Consider the following 15,245-nt stretch of genomic DNA (forward strand, 5'->3'; position numbering starts at 1 on the left):
GAGCAAGTGTATGTCATTTCCTCCAAAAGAAAAAAAAGCAGTGGAATAAGGGGCAAATCTGCAACTCGCAAAAGCAAGAATTAAAAAAAAAAAAAAAAAAAAAACGGAACACGCCTGCGGGGAAACTCAAACTAAATTCCCTGGCAAGCATTCAGATCACTCATGTAAGAACACACAAACGCACACACATACTACTTTACACATCTCCCACCATGTGACCCCTAATCACAACCCCAGAGCTTGGACATCAAATGAAGCAAGTTTTGAAAAAAAAAAAAAAATCATCAGGAGTAATTAACGCATTTTCATATGCAAATGTGATTAATGCAAAACTACAAAGTCATTATGCAAATCGACTTTTCCTTGAGCCTCTGTACAAATATTCGCAGCTCAAATCAGGGATCAGTCTCGCCATCTTTCTTTTTCTCTTTTTTTTATCTCCTTTTCCCTCTATCTCTCACTCTCTCTCGGAGCAGAGATAATACGTAAGTAGCATGTGAAGTTATTTCCGAACTCACGCGGTGTGTGTGTATGCGTGTGTGTGTGTGTGTGTTTTCATGCGATGGGGCCGGGGCTATGGCATTACGCCGCCTGCCTACTGATTACTGGCTGCTTGGCACTGGAGCGAGACGGGGAAGCCGGCGAACAGGGGAAGGTATGAATATGCAAAAGCCTGATTGCTTTTCATGATTAAAGCCTATTTAATATGGAAATGAGAGCAAGCCAGGTGATTAAAGGAGCATTGGGTGGTTGGGCAAAATAAAAAAAAAAAGGGGATGAAGAAGAGGTGGGGTAAAGGGACACCTTCAAGTCCGTACAAGTGGAGAGGTGAGCAAACTGGAATGTCGCTGAATGTCAATGTCGGCCTGTTTGAGTGCAGGAGGGTTGCTTCATCTTTTGAGACATTTTCAGGGGTTGCACCACAGGTTTTCATCCAGTAACCACAGTGACTCATTTAAGGTGAGAAAAAAAAGCATCCCTTCTTGCCCATCAGCTGAAGACTTTAAAAGAAAAAAGAAAAAAAAAAGAAAAAAACTGATCTTATCATGTTAAAATACTCCTTCGCGCACTTTCACACCCGCAGAAATTTCCTACATGCAAAGTGTGACCGTTCTTAAGTTTATCTCCACTTTGGTGTCCTTTGATCGTCAAAAATCAAGTGGCGCTTTGGTTCTGGCTTGAACGCCAGTATCTGTATCACATCGAGCTGTTTGTTTTCACCCCACCACAAAAAAATAAAAAGAATATAAAGTACAGCAAAAGTGACACAAGCGAGATCACAGGTGGACAGAGAGCAAAACGGCGAGAGATGTTGGAGGATGTCACTGTTGCTCACATCATCTCATGAAATATTCAACTGTGTGTGGTGAAAGAGACAGAGAACGGGAAGAGGGAAGGGTTGTCATGATACCACTTCGCCCCCGTGCCTTAAAGTGCTCTGAGGTGGCGTTCTGGGGAGGTATTTGGGGTTGGGACTTGGGGGAGGAGGGGGTTACGACAGGCGTCCTGGGAGGAGTTCAAAGCAGGGCCAGGGTCGTCTCAGTGTGGCAACGCTCCCTTGGCGACAGCTTCTCCCGCCTGTGTTATGACACGCATCATTCTTCACGTGCAAAAAAAAAAAAAAAAAACATCCAAATATTACTAGACTCCCAACAAAATCCAAAACGCGTACACACACACACACAGTTTGTGCATGCATCAGCAAGAGAATCTCAGGAGGGGGGGGGGGGAATTCAAAACAGGGCAGAGGAAGGCCATTTTTCATCTACTGTACAAACCATGTAAAAAAAAAAACAGCATGCACATGTAAGCGTGTGTGTGTGTGTGTGCGTGTGTGTGTGTGTGTGTGTGTGTGTGTGCGTGTGTTTGCGAGGGTGCGCTTTGCACCTTTTGGGGTTGAATCTGCTGGCCTTGCAGCATGTTTTTGCAGTTCAGGCGAGCGGGGCTGACAGACAAAGAGGCCAGACAGGATGTTATAAAACACAACCAGGTGAAGAGGAGAGGGGTTAAAGCATACGCTTTGCATGCTACACGAGTGCTTCGTGCGTTATTAGCGTGCAGAATTCGCCTCCTTTTTTCGGTGCACCTCCCTTTTTCCTTCGCTTGTGCTGCAGGTCGGATCTGCCCGGCGTGCCTCAAAGCTCGCATGCAGTCAAATTATGATATTTCCTTATAGGGAGAAGGGAAGATGTGCTAGCGAGTGCAAGTGAGTGCCTCTAACACTTTGGACTTAATTAGTCCTAATAATGTAATCTAATTTGCTTGAAACTTGAGACAGACTTGAGTGGCAATCTAATGTGTTGAACAAAGCTCCCTCCTCGCTTTCATTTTGGGGCCTTGGAGTGCTTTCATGTCCTGTTCTCTTAGTGATAAGACTTTCTGTCTGAATGACTAACTGGCTGCAGCTCTTTCAGGCTAACTCAGTCTTTAACGCGGCCTGTTTTTTTTCTCCTCCTCTGACTCTCCTGCAAAGGCAAAATTGAATGTAAAATGATTGATTGGCTTTTTTTTTTCTTCTCCCCTCTCCCTGTATTTGTTTGTTCCCAGAGCTGTTGAAAGCTCTTCAAGTTTCCCAAATCGAATTCTTCAAACCCCCTCCCAAAAATAGAGACGATTAACAAAAGCCACATTGTTACTGAGCGGCGGTCAGATATTTTTATTATCTGTTGAGGGAAAATCTTGAGAACTTCTCTCTCTTTTTTTTTTTTTTTTTTTTTTTTTGGAGCGTCGCTTTCATTCTCGCAAATCGACGGCGACGTCCAAACCTTCGCTGTCACATATTTTCTCTGATCTCCTTTTACAGATACTTCCCAAAGTGACTGACGACGGCCACACACAGCTGCCGGCCACACACAGACGCCGCGCATATGTATGAGATAGCAGCACAAGACAACAGAAAGGGGGTCTCCACTGAGTTTGGCTCAAAAATAAACAAATTGTTCTGATCTGAAATGGCCGTAAGGCGTTTTGAAATGCCCAAAAAGTCAGTTTGGTCTGCTGGAAATCTGAAACAGAAACTAAAGTATTTTCTCCCCAGCTTCCTTGTTTGACTCAAAGTCGTTCGGCTTGCATTTTAAGCTGCACGGAACCTAAAGAACTCATTGAAATGTTTCGCTAATGCACGACGAGCAATATCCTCCCTGGTGTTTCATGTCCAAAAAAACAGCTATTTATGAACAGGCAGAGCCGTACAGGTGGGTGTGTTGTTCCAATTATTGACAGCAGTGATTCAACACTGTGCTAATAAGCGCTTTCGTTTTGCTCCAGTAGTTAAAAATCATTTTAGTAAAATTCCAGAGAAAGTGCTGAAGTAACCACAACTATCTCAAGTCTACCTGTTGCTGCACACTGCTTCTCAGGAGGATCTTATAACACTACTACATTTTATTCATTTTATACTCACAAAAAATGTAAAGAAAATCCAGCTGCAAGCTGCCAGCCAGCAGGCTGAAAGAAATGTGGAACGTCTGAAGTTTCCACTTTGACTCATTTGGGACACATAACAGTTCTTTTAAGACAAAAAGAGGAATCTTTTTAGGAAACTTGCTCTTGTTTTTAGCTCCTATATTATTAGCTTATTTAATTTAGTCAAATTTCTTAATTTCTTTTATTTGTACTTTTTTTTTTTATCAGAACAGGTTTATCTTTTAAATGAGACATTGAATCTCAATGAGACAACCTGTATAAATAAATGTCAAATGAAATAAATTAAACTTTTACCTCACCTACGAGACAGACAAGCGAGGCTGGGCATTGCCAGTCAGCTGGCTGAAAGAGACGATTACATTTTCAGTTAGCAGACAGCATAACTAAACAGCTAATGCTAACTCGATAAACTTCCATCAGTCACTAAAGCACAACTGATAATCCATTTATTTTGTCCATGTTCAAATGTTTATATAACATAAACCGTTTACAGCGAAAAGATAGAGACGCACAGTAGCTAAACGTGTTTGCTAAATTAATATGAACTGACAGCACTTGGTGTGCAAGTTCAGAAAAGTGTTTGTTTTTCAAAAACCGATCTTGTTGGTCCCAGATTGGATGAGTAGAAAATGATCAGAATTGATCCTGAATGTCAGTTTTGGCCTTACAGAAAATCAGTCCAGATAATTCTTAGAAACAACGAGTTATCAATGATATCAACATGCCTTTACGTAGTCAGTCCTTCCTTCTACTTTTCAGGTGATTAAATACACTCTGCAGCAAAAAGTCTTTAAAGTGTGACTTCGCTGATCTACATAAATCAGGCATGCTTTATTTACATAAATAAAGCATGTCTAGGACCAAAAGCTTCGCTTCACATTATTACCACTGAAGATGGATCACTGGTATGGGGAAAAAAAAAACTAAACAATAAAAGCAACATTTCCAAACATGATTTCTGTGATAGTTCTATTGCTCTGAGTGGCATGTTGGTTCAGGGGTCCGAATCAGCTGCTTTGTTCAATTATGCCTTGGACTCCACTTTAATTTTACAGTTTTATTCTAGTTTTGCATTCATCTTTGCATCAGGATAATTTGTTTAAAGTATAGAAAACATTATCACAGCTACGATAAATAATATATCATTTTAGCTGCAGTTGGAGTCGGTGTGGCTTTTTTTATTTTTATTTTACAGTAAAGCTATTTAGACTGTGTTACATAAGACAGCTTTCAAGTAACCGTACTGCGGTACTGAAATGAAGATGATCATAACGTGAGATTCTCATACAGACTCTCACTTTAGCCACCATCATCGCAACTACATCAGTTGGAACTGCCGAAGTGTGAAGTCTGCAACGGCAAAAAAGCTGAACAGAGCCACTTTAGTCAGAGAACGAGCCATGAAAGCTTCCCTTTAACCGCTCGGATCTGACCATGACACAACAGTGGAACACAGCGGTGACCAGTTTCTGCGTTAGCCGTTTAATCGTCCGTGAAATTCCGTCTGGAAACATCTCAGTCTGCCGAAGCCTTGTGTAATCCTGGACAGCCTTCCTAGCCCTTTGGGTGCGATGGTGACTGTCTCCTCTGATAAACTCTGCATTGGTTTCCCTACAGTGCCAGCAGTCGGCAGGCGCTACCATTCTTACACACACACACACACACGCACACGCGCACACACACACACACACACACACACACACACACACACACACACACACACACACACACACATCCTGTTTTTTTTTTTTTTTCGCCTCCCCAGGCCCTCCAGCTGTTTTCCCTTTTCGCCCCGAACAGCCGACTGAACGGCCTTGCAGCTTTATTAATCCGTTTCTCCTCACCCCCACCCACACACACACACACACACACACCCAGACAGAGTTTAATCTTCTGTGTATAATGCAGAAGATTGTTTTTTCTTTTTTGTTAAACGCTCCAATAAGTGACGTGCTCTCGCAAAAACAAAACAAAAAAGGAAGAAATAAACCACGTTGTCTGGTTGTGTCATCGTTTTCTCCTGTTTTAGAAGGAGTTTCAACTTCAAGACCGGCATGGTTGCGCATGTGTCTGTGTAACCAAAAATAAGTGCACACTTGCACATATTTTTTGACACTAATGGTGAAGATGTGAAAGAAAAATTTACATAAATAAATCTTTTATTGCAGTAGTATAATCTCACACTAATTTTTTTTTTAAAACATCACCCTTAGATACATATACTTCTATATCAACATGTATGTAGATAAAATATATTTTTCACTTTCACTTTACTTTTCCAAGTTGATCTAGGAACTTCTAATAGGCAATTAAGACCTCTTGTTGATTTGGGGAATACATATGATGTGACAAAGAGGCCTGTTTCTGTAGGCTTGACGTGGACCAATGTTTATCTACAACATACAGTGTGCAGGATGGAAAAGTAAAAAAAATTGAATAAAAATACACCAAACACCAAAGATCCCTGTTAAAAATTTTTAGTGAGTGCCAATCAGAGTTCACAAAGTTTCCATAGCGACCATTAAACCATATTTACACTGCAGTAAGTTGTTTGGAAGTGATACTAGCAACAACAAAAAAGAACTTTTCAGCCCTACTATCACAAATGTAAACGTGGATGTTGCTAAACTCTACTGGGAGTTTAAGTAGAACTTTGGGCTTTGATTAGGTAAGATGAACATTGAGCTTATGGATAAGAAATCCTTCAGGTTTGGTGTCAAACAAACGGTAAATATTGTAGAAAAGCAACTGTTAAGTATGAAGGAGGATCTGTGATGCGGTGGGACATTTTTCTCATTAAACAACCCTTCAGATTTTGTTAAAGTGGCATTGTGAACTTTTTAAAATGCTAACATATGGGGAACAAAAACAAAGCAATTGACAGCACTAGAAAGCAAAGAACCGATCATCACTGGGTCTTTGCAGCAGGGTAACAATTCAAATTAACACAGAAGTGATTCGTCACCCGCAAACATCTCATTTGAATTTGACCTAAATAAAATTTTTAAAAAATCAGTCCGAGGAGTGAGCTAAGAAGAGGAACTGTCCAAAACTCATTAATCTGTGTGGTCCAAAGTTGTGAAACATGTAAAAAAAAAAAAAAAAAAGCCTGTCCTATTAGCAAAAAGTAACAGTAAAACATATCACCAACAGAGGTTACCAAAACTGTCTTCAGTCACTTCAGTTTATTCCCCCCTGAACAAACGTACTCAAATTAATGGCTTGATTTTTTTATTATTATTATTATTTTCTAGTGTGAGATTGTGGTCCTGTAGCGTCAAGATGAAACGATTTCAAGACTTTTTGCACATCTTTACCAAGGATGCTAATAAGTACTCACTACACCCATACACACACACACACTACAGACACTTAGCTGTTGAGGGCGCTGTGTGGGTAACATCCTCCTTACAAAAAAACAGACACAACTCTGCAGCTCTGAGTCACTCTAATGAAAATCATCTCAAGCTACATTAATCCCTCCTGAAGGCCACTGTCAAAATAAAAGCTTTCTTTAAAGAAAGAGCTGTGTGTTTTGGGAACAGTGTGCTCCTCCTGTGCGTTTAACACTCCGTACCTCCTTTTTCCTGTTTGGGGCAGATTCCCTTAGCCGGGGTCAGCCTCCTGTGCTCGTCTTCCTCCCCGCCGGGAGTCACCTGGATGCCCACCTCCACCGGAAGCGACCCTCCTCTGCCAAGCTCCAGCGAGCGGGCCCGGGGCAAGACGGGAACGCCCATGATCCCGCCGGCCTCGCCGGGCTTGGAGAAGGCGCCGGGCCCGCCACCACCGGGCCCCCTGCACAGCCGCCGCTTGTGCTCGATGAAAACGAGGATGTCACCGAGGGGGAAGTTGGTCTGACACTGGCCGCAGGTCAAGAGGTCGTGCTCCCCGGGCACCATCCTCCGAGGACACGGGGTGGACGACTCCGGAGAGGGAGATCGAGCGCCTGAGTCATGGTTGACCTCCGCTGTGAGAAAAAGAGACGCAGAAAACAATTAAGAAAAAAAAGACATTCAGTCAGTGAGAAAAACATTCTCAAAAAGAGAGAGAGAGAGAAAAAAAAACTCAGCAAGGTTTAGTCCTGAAACCAATACAAGATAACAACCATCCTTTTGTACCGCACAGGGTGGTCGTTACATAAAAAAAAAAAAAAAACTGTGTCACGTTCAGGGGCTTGAAACAGCAGAACACTGTTAAGACTACTTTGCCTAGATAAACACCTGCGCCGCTTATCTCTGAGAGATCTGCGTAGGTGGGACCAAAAACACTTTACATGTCGGTGTGCGCGCTCGCTCCGCTTGTGTTTTGTGTTTGTGCAGCCAGGAAGTGATTCATCTCAACGGCGCAGGCTTGGTTTCCGGTGAGGGCCCTTCGCTGCGCCAAGCTGTCACAGCGAAGATGGTTGCCTTCCACCACGTGGGAGCCTCGGCTTCTGCTCGACAAAGTGCATAGCGTAACCAAGGCCACATCCACAAGCCTCTGTTTGTGTGTGTGTCTTAAGAGTGGGAAACATGAGGAGGGGGGAAAAGAAAAAAGAAAAAACAGCTTCATGTGTGCATGAATGGATCAAGACTCAGGTGAGTTTAAACGGTATTCTCAACAGACTGAAAATCCATAAAGCCAAACCTGGGGTCCTGTTAGGAGAGTAAATCTCATTCTTCACAGATCTGACACGGTCATTAATAACCATTACAGCGTTCTTCTCTACCTCCTCCCGCCGCCCCTATGGCACAGACACCGTCCCTCAGCTTAACGCAAATCCCTCATGGACAACTTCCACTTTTTTTTTTCTTTCTCCACACTACCCTGATGTACCACCATGAAAATGTGTCCTCTTCTTGAGAGCCCAGAGAAAACCTGAAGCTCCAGAGACAGTGAGGGATATCTGGGCGAGCGAGCGGGCGATCAGCATCAGTGCCTGGGGGGGGGGGAGAGAGAGAGAGAGAGAGCAACCCATCTCCTTCTCTTTTGTCTCTCCCCTTCTCTCCTTCTCCAAACGACACCCCAGTGAGTGATCAGCGAAAAATTAGAGCAATTTTTTTGCCATTCTTGTTCGTTTTTTGGATTCCGGTTTGAGCCAAATTCCCGCCAAAACGTCTTATGCATAAGTTGTCATTTTCCCTTTGTACTTCCGGTTCATACAAACCATTTCACATTTGTATACTTATACTGCATCTTAGCTTATGTAAGTATGCAATTTAATTAAAGTTAGCAGTTATTACTCTCTAAAAACTTTCCGTTTGCTTTGTGTTTGATTGCTGAAGAAATATATGTTAAATCACAAGCCTGATCAACCGAAATTAACTCTGAGGAACCTTATGCTATTTATCGGAGCTATGTATTTATATGACAATAGAAAATTACTTTAACTCTGGTTAAAAGGAGGCATGGTTGGTTCCAAATGGCCTGCAAGTCGTGTACAAAACGCTCAAAGTTTTGAAGGCACGAAATGGAGCAGCGGAGAAAATACAAGCGTTTGAAAATGCAACGGATGTCCAGTGATTTTAAGAATTTGTGTATGGCTGAATGACAAAGCCTGGGTATGAACAGAATTGCCATTCAGCTCCTTCCTACTTCCGTTTCATACCTGTAAACAAACCATTTTGTTAAACAGTAATAGATCAGTTTAGTTTTTGTCACTTACAGAGATTGTAAAAATGCTGAAATCTTGCGTTCACTTTGATGTTATATCACTTTCTAAATGTATTTTCTCCATGTTGAGTTTTAATTTTTCTTTTACTCTATCTGAATTTGGGTCAGGTTACTCTTATCTAATCTCCATCTGACAGATTATGACCCCCGATCAAACCGAAAGAACTCTGAGCAACTTCCTGTTCAAAGATAAGATTTGTTTTTAGTCACACAGAAAAGTAGAATAACGAAAAAAGCACCACCCTGAGGGGTATAACATAAATTAAAAAAAGAAAAAAAGTTTAATTTTTTTTTTAAGCCTTGGAATTATTCTAGTATCATGTTTGGAGAATTGGGCATTTATCCGAGCACTTTGAACCGTTTTGTGGCTACTTAGTTGCATAATTCATGACACTTAAGTAGTAAGAAGAAGTAGAAAGCTGTTTAAGGACACAGAGTACTAGTTGAGGGTAGGAAATGGTTTGTTTGAGCTTACAAAATGGATGTAGGGATGGATGAAACGGTAACATCTGGGTAAAACGTTGGTGAAGAATCCCCCCGTCATTTTCCCTGAAGTAAAGAATTGAAGTATTTTCGGAAAACGGCGCCATTTTGTTTGGCTCTGCTCCCTGTTTGTTGTTAGTTGGCATGTGACAGACTAAATCACAAACACCGAAAGGCATTCTGCTAATGGGTAGTATTTGTCAGAGCCTTATAACTACATTTCCTTATGCTCATTGTACATGCAGATGATAGAAAATGACTTTAAATTATCAGATGTCAAAGCAAAGCAGCAAGCGGACGTTGAGTATATATGAAACGTTCGGTGGCAGATGGCTCTGTTTTTGGACCTGAAAAACATCAGGCTCAGAACAGATAAATGACAAAGTTCTGAGCTGGTAAAGGGGCGAAATGATCAGCAGCTGTTTCTTCCTCTGTTGTGACTGTTGTTGTCTCCCAGGCTCCAGTCACCCATCTTTGTCCTCTTTTAATTGTTGCGCCCCGTTCGCTTTGTTCCTCGAATCAAAAACTGCGTTTCCGGCCATTCGGTCGCACACACTCACACGAATCTAACCAGGCTTCGGACCCATGCCACCATACGCGACAATGAAAAATAAAAAGAGAGAAAATAGTAAAGAATGTGTGTGCAGCTATCGTTCTTATCGCTCATCTCAAACCGTTTCTCTAAACTTCCCAATCATCTCTGTTAAACTCTGATCTTTTTTTTTTAAATACAATTTCACCAATTCCCTTATTTCTGTTCAGATAAATAACTCCTCCTCCCTGGGCCCAATCACCCATCCACCCACGTAAACACACACATGCACACACACCTGCATCGGCACATTCTAGTCATCTCCAGTCGCTCCAAGCATGGACCAATGCCAAATATCTTTCTCTAGATGGCGATGGCTTCCTGGACTCCTGCCAAATAATTTCCATCTCATATTCTTTGACGGCAACGGAGGAAAAACAAACACACATCTACCCACAGTTCACAGCTTGTAGCCGTAATTCAGACGAAGCGACACTCGGGCCGTGTAAAGGCGATACGTGCCATGCGTGCAAGCAGATCCTCACACTGAGCCGGCCCGAGGCATAAGCAAAAACAAGCACCGCCCCCCCCCCCCTTCCCCCAAATCCCTGCTTAGGACCTCCAAAGCAGCAGGGGGCCCCCCCGAGAGTCCCCTGAAACCAAAAAGGTTGTAAATGCACCACTTTTGTGTTGCTTGTTTGTGAAGAATAAGGCAACTTTTAAATTTCACTCTGATTTTTAAATAGAACAAAATGCAAAAATGTTTACCTGAATTAATGTGTTTAAGTTCCAGAACTGCTAAGAAGCTCTTCTACATATAAAGAAAGTGTCGTTTTTGGGAATAAATCTCAACGAATAAGTGAGAATTTTCCACAAATGCAAACCTCGCCACTCTTTCCTGCTCCACCCAGCCTGTACTGAAACAATAAACACAAGATATGACGGCAGGAGGAAATGAAGCCGAACCAAATCTCCACAATTTCAAAAAAACCTTCTCTTAAGGAATCCTTTTCTGGTAAATTTTGCAAAGCGACCCACATGATTGCAGATAAGCCCAATTTAGAGGACTCATCAGTTATTTCTAAGACACTTATCACGCAAAGAGGGCTCTTAAACTCATTTTCTGCCCGGGGCCCGGCTCAACGTTTGGGCCGCCCCTGAATGCACAGGAGACAAACAGGACAGGTGGCGAGGGTGGGGGTGCGAAAACCAGACAACAAAACGAGAGGATGAGCTGACAGGCGCCCTGCAAACCGAACCTTGCGTCTCGACTTGAGAGACAAACCTAGCGAGGCCTGTTTTGCTGAACCTATGGTTGAGTAACGTGGCCTGAGGGCAGAAGGCGGTAAATTACTAGGAGCTGGCACCGAATTTATGCCACTGGAACGAAACTCGGACACCTTCTCACAACCACGCCCGCACACTCGTCTTTCCTCAGGCTCACCTGCGAGAGGGAGGGAGGAAGGAGAGGGGGGAAAAAAAGAAAGGGAAATGTGTAGAAGGAAACAAAGAAGGAATGTGTACATGAGGGGCTAAAAAAAATCTGGGAAAATGTTGAAATGGAAACGCATATAAAGGAGAGAGGGGAAAAAAAAACATACTAATGTGGCATATCAGGGTGACAGACAGCGTCTAATTCCCCCTGCATGAGAGGAACATGCTTGATAGGTAAAGGAGCACAGCTGACGCTCTGTCAAACATGCCATCGCAAGGGAAGGCGTTATGATAGCAATGAAAGCCAGCTGTCTAACACAATACCACACATACTTAGTTTTTTTTTTCTTTGTAGCTTGCTCTGTTTCTTTTCTTTTTACTTCTTTTTTTTTTTTTTTGCTCTTCTTCACACACACAGAGCTGAATCGTCACCCCGGTGACACTCCTGTTACTCTGCCTTATCAAGTGTGGGTTAAGTCAGGCAGCCTTAGAGCACCCCCTATCAGCTTGATGAGGGGAGAGTCAGTCAGTCAGTCAGTCTACTACTGCTGCTGCACAATGTGTACCAGATGGGAAACGCTGCTGAAGACAATGGGCCTCTTTCAGCAAAAAAAAAAAAAATCATTTATGATTAAAAAAAAAGGACAACAAAACACTTAATAAGGGTCTAGTTTTCTTAAAAAGGCAAGTAAGTGGTTTGATTTTTCTTGATTGTGAAATCATAAAATCTTCAAACTTTCGTCAGAACGTCATTATGATTATTTGGCTGAAAACGACTGAAGCTCGTTGTGACTTTAACCGCTCCTATAATCTCCTGAAACTCTCTAAATAATGAATGCTTAATGTCAGGAGCGAATAAAAAAAAAACTTCAAAAATCTTCTCTTTTTTTTTTTTTGCCTGATTCAAATTTGAATTTGCTAAAAGAAAAAAATCCTCCAACCAGAAGCATCAATCGTTTAAACGTTTGCCGAGGTTTAAATCTTGACTTCTTTTTTTTTTTTTTTTTCAGCATTTCAACTCAAACTTCTGATTATTAGCCAGATTTCCTAATAATCGCAGAATAAGGCCACAGGCGCTCAGATGACAAGTCGACTGAATTCAATAGGTTTTAACCTGCCTCTGTTTCTCCAACCGCGCAGCTTAAAAAACACACTCAATCTCAGGAGCTAAACCCCACCGGAGAGAGAGTGTGTGTGCGTGTGTGTGTGGGGGGGTGTGCGTGTGTGTGTGTGGGGAGTGGGGGTAAGATTCACTCTGCCATAGAAAACAAATGACACCAGCAACATTGCAGATGGTTGCAATCAAAAATTCAAACGATGAACGGGGCCCCGCTTCGCCCATCCTCTTCTTTTTTTTTCTTATCTATGATTTGCCAAGCAGAGCTGCAACACTGCAACGTTGTGTAAGGCCAGGCCTGCTTTGGTGTGTGTGTGTGTGTGTGTGTGCACTCGTGAGTGAGTGTGTGTTTAATTATCTTATCAGCATTTAATCTGTAGCAGTCCCATTTCTTTATCGTAAATCTTAGATTATCAGCCTGAGTGTGAGCAAAATAAAGCCCTGCTGCTGACTGTGACTTGTCACTGAAATTGCCTTATGACCCATGAGGTGTGACACTTGGAGGTGCATAAATCAAATTTTGGCAAATTTGTATAATTGAGGGGAAAAAAAAAAAAAATTGTGTCGCCACATTGCAAAACTCACCGAACGCGTTCTGTAATGTTTCAATTATTGAAAGAAAGACAAAAATCGTAAATCGCTCAGCCACCCCGACCGTCTCCTGCGAGATTATCATCCCGTCAACCGCAACGTTTGTGTGAATATTTGCTGTGGGGTGGAGTGAGTGAGTGGGGGGGGGGGAGCGCATATACGGTGGGTCTCTCTCCCCCCCAATCGTTTTGACGGCACATATGGCACGGATAAAGACGAAAACACTGACTGTTTCACGAGTAGCATGCCAATTCGGAGAGTAAACAGTTATCACGAGGCGTTTCCGTGGGATGGATCCCACTCTGGTGATGGTACGCTGCAAAACATCATTGTGGAGGGGCGGGAGGAGGGTCTGGAAGGGATGGGAGCAGTAACAAAAAAAAACTAACAAAAAAAAGCAGTGCAGTTCATGATTTTCATAGGAATTCATCAGAGCTTGCTGCAGGACACAGGTCTATGGTTTGTCACAAACGCGACACCTTTGACCTCTGAGTGTGATCACAAAACAAATAATTAACTGGAAGCTGAATGTTGGCTTATTGAGCCTTCTTGCAAAGCAGCTTTTTACATGTGATTTGTTTTAGGCAGTAAAGCCACACACTTTGCATGTGGTCATGCAATCTGAGCGTAACTTGTGCAGACTCACACTAAATGCTGAATTGGTGTGTGTGTGTTTCTTCTTGTCTGTGCTGCATACTTGTACATTTTGTGCATTTTCTGCATTTGAGTGTCCCTAGTTGTGTGGCCGAGGGAGTGTAGTTTCCTAATACACACACACACATGCACATACAGGCACCGTTCTCCATTGACAAGCTCATCCAGAAATATGCTGATATTCAGGTTTCGGTGTTCAGAAACAGAGTGTGTGACCCTGTGGGCCGCCGCCGGCTGCGGAGCACAAAGCTGCGTTCGGTTACACGCCATTCTCCCTGAATCTGACGAGCGGCTGACATATGCTGGCAGAAACTTCACATTATGGCTCACATAAAGAATAAAGACACACACACACGCGCGCGCAGTGACCTGTCCTGACATGCGACGATGAAGAAGCGTTGACGAATAAGACAACTGACGTGTCGACGTGTCTTCGTTTTTTATGTTTTGTTTTTGTTTGTTTTTTTCACACACAGGGGGGTTGAAATTGCTCTCTTTAGGAAGTCACAGTTTAGTTTTCGCCCACGCTCCTCAGGTGGTCGTCTGCAGGCCCTCCCATCAAACAACCCGCAGCATAATGCTGCCACCAGCTGCAGAACGATAAGGCGCGTTGGCGCTTTCGCTTCGCTCCAGCTCGAGTACCCCTTACTGAATCTAATCTGGTCCGTCGAAGCTGAAACGTGCACGCCTTTCCTTTTGCACAACATTTCTCTTTCTTTGGCTTTGAGCGTTTTACAGAATCTAAAGAAAAAAAAAAAACAAAAAAAAAGAAAAAGTGAAAAAGCTTAACGCTTCAGTCCTTTCTTAACCTTACACCTGTACATCTGAGGTCAATGCCTGAGGGCACGGTTCAGCAAACATCAAGTAAAAGAACAGGTAGGACGACATTTAGATCCTCCAAATTGCCCGGCCTGTCAGCATCCGACTCTGATCTTTTTATTCAGACTTGCACTTCAGCAGCTACAAGCTAAGCTGAGCGTCTGTGCATTAAGTAACATTTCCAAAAGCTGCTCCTGTTCCTGCTGCTGCATGTGTGACGACTGGAAGTTTTAAGCGTGTATCGGCATTTTTTTATTATTATTATTTTTATTGTTTTAAACAAGAACAGGTCAATCCTGAGGACACATGCATGTCGATTCAAAAGGCAGTTAAAAGACAATGTGTGACAATTGTCAGTGCAATTATCTACATTGAGTAGGACAGGAATGTACTGACTGTGAGGCAGGTGCCTGAAGACTTTTCTGTAATTATTGCAGGAAATGTGCTCAAAAAAAAAAAGGTTTATGATGTTCAAGAGTTGATTTTAAGAAAATGGAATAAGTTCATTAAAGGTAAAACTAATCTAACTTGTTGTCA

The 15,245-nt window shown here is 42.6% G+C and overlaps 1 protein-coding gene across 2 annotated transcripts in view; it reads right to left on the reverse strand.

Moving 5' to 3' along the window:
• The window catches only part of bcl11bb (BCL11 transcription factor B b), a 38,553-nt gene that overhangs the window by 21,197 nt on the left and 2,111 nt on the right, over positions 1–15,245 (reverse strand). For both annotated transcript variants that reach the window (XM_008398251.2, XM_008398250.2), the window contains exon 2: positions 7,004–7,393. In XM_008398251.2, the coding sequence (XP_008396473.1) occupies positions 7,004–7,393 (390 nt within the window). The remainder of the gene's footprint in view (positions 1–7,003; positions 7,394–15,245) is intronic.

This window comes from Poecilia reticulata, linkage group LG21, assembly GCF_000633615.1.
Source record: "Poecilia reticulata strain Guanapo linkage group LG21, Guppy_female_1.0+MT, whole genome shotgun sequence".
NCBI lineage: Eukaryota > Metazoa > Chordata > Actinopteri > Cyprinodontiformes > Poeciliidae > Poecilia > Poecilia reticulata.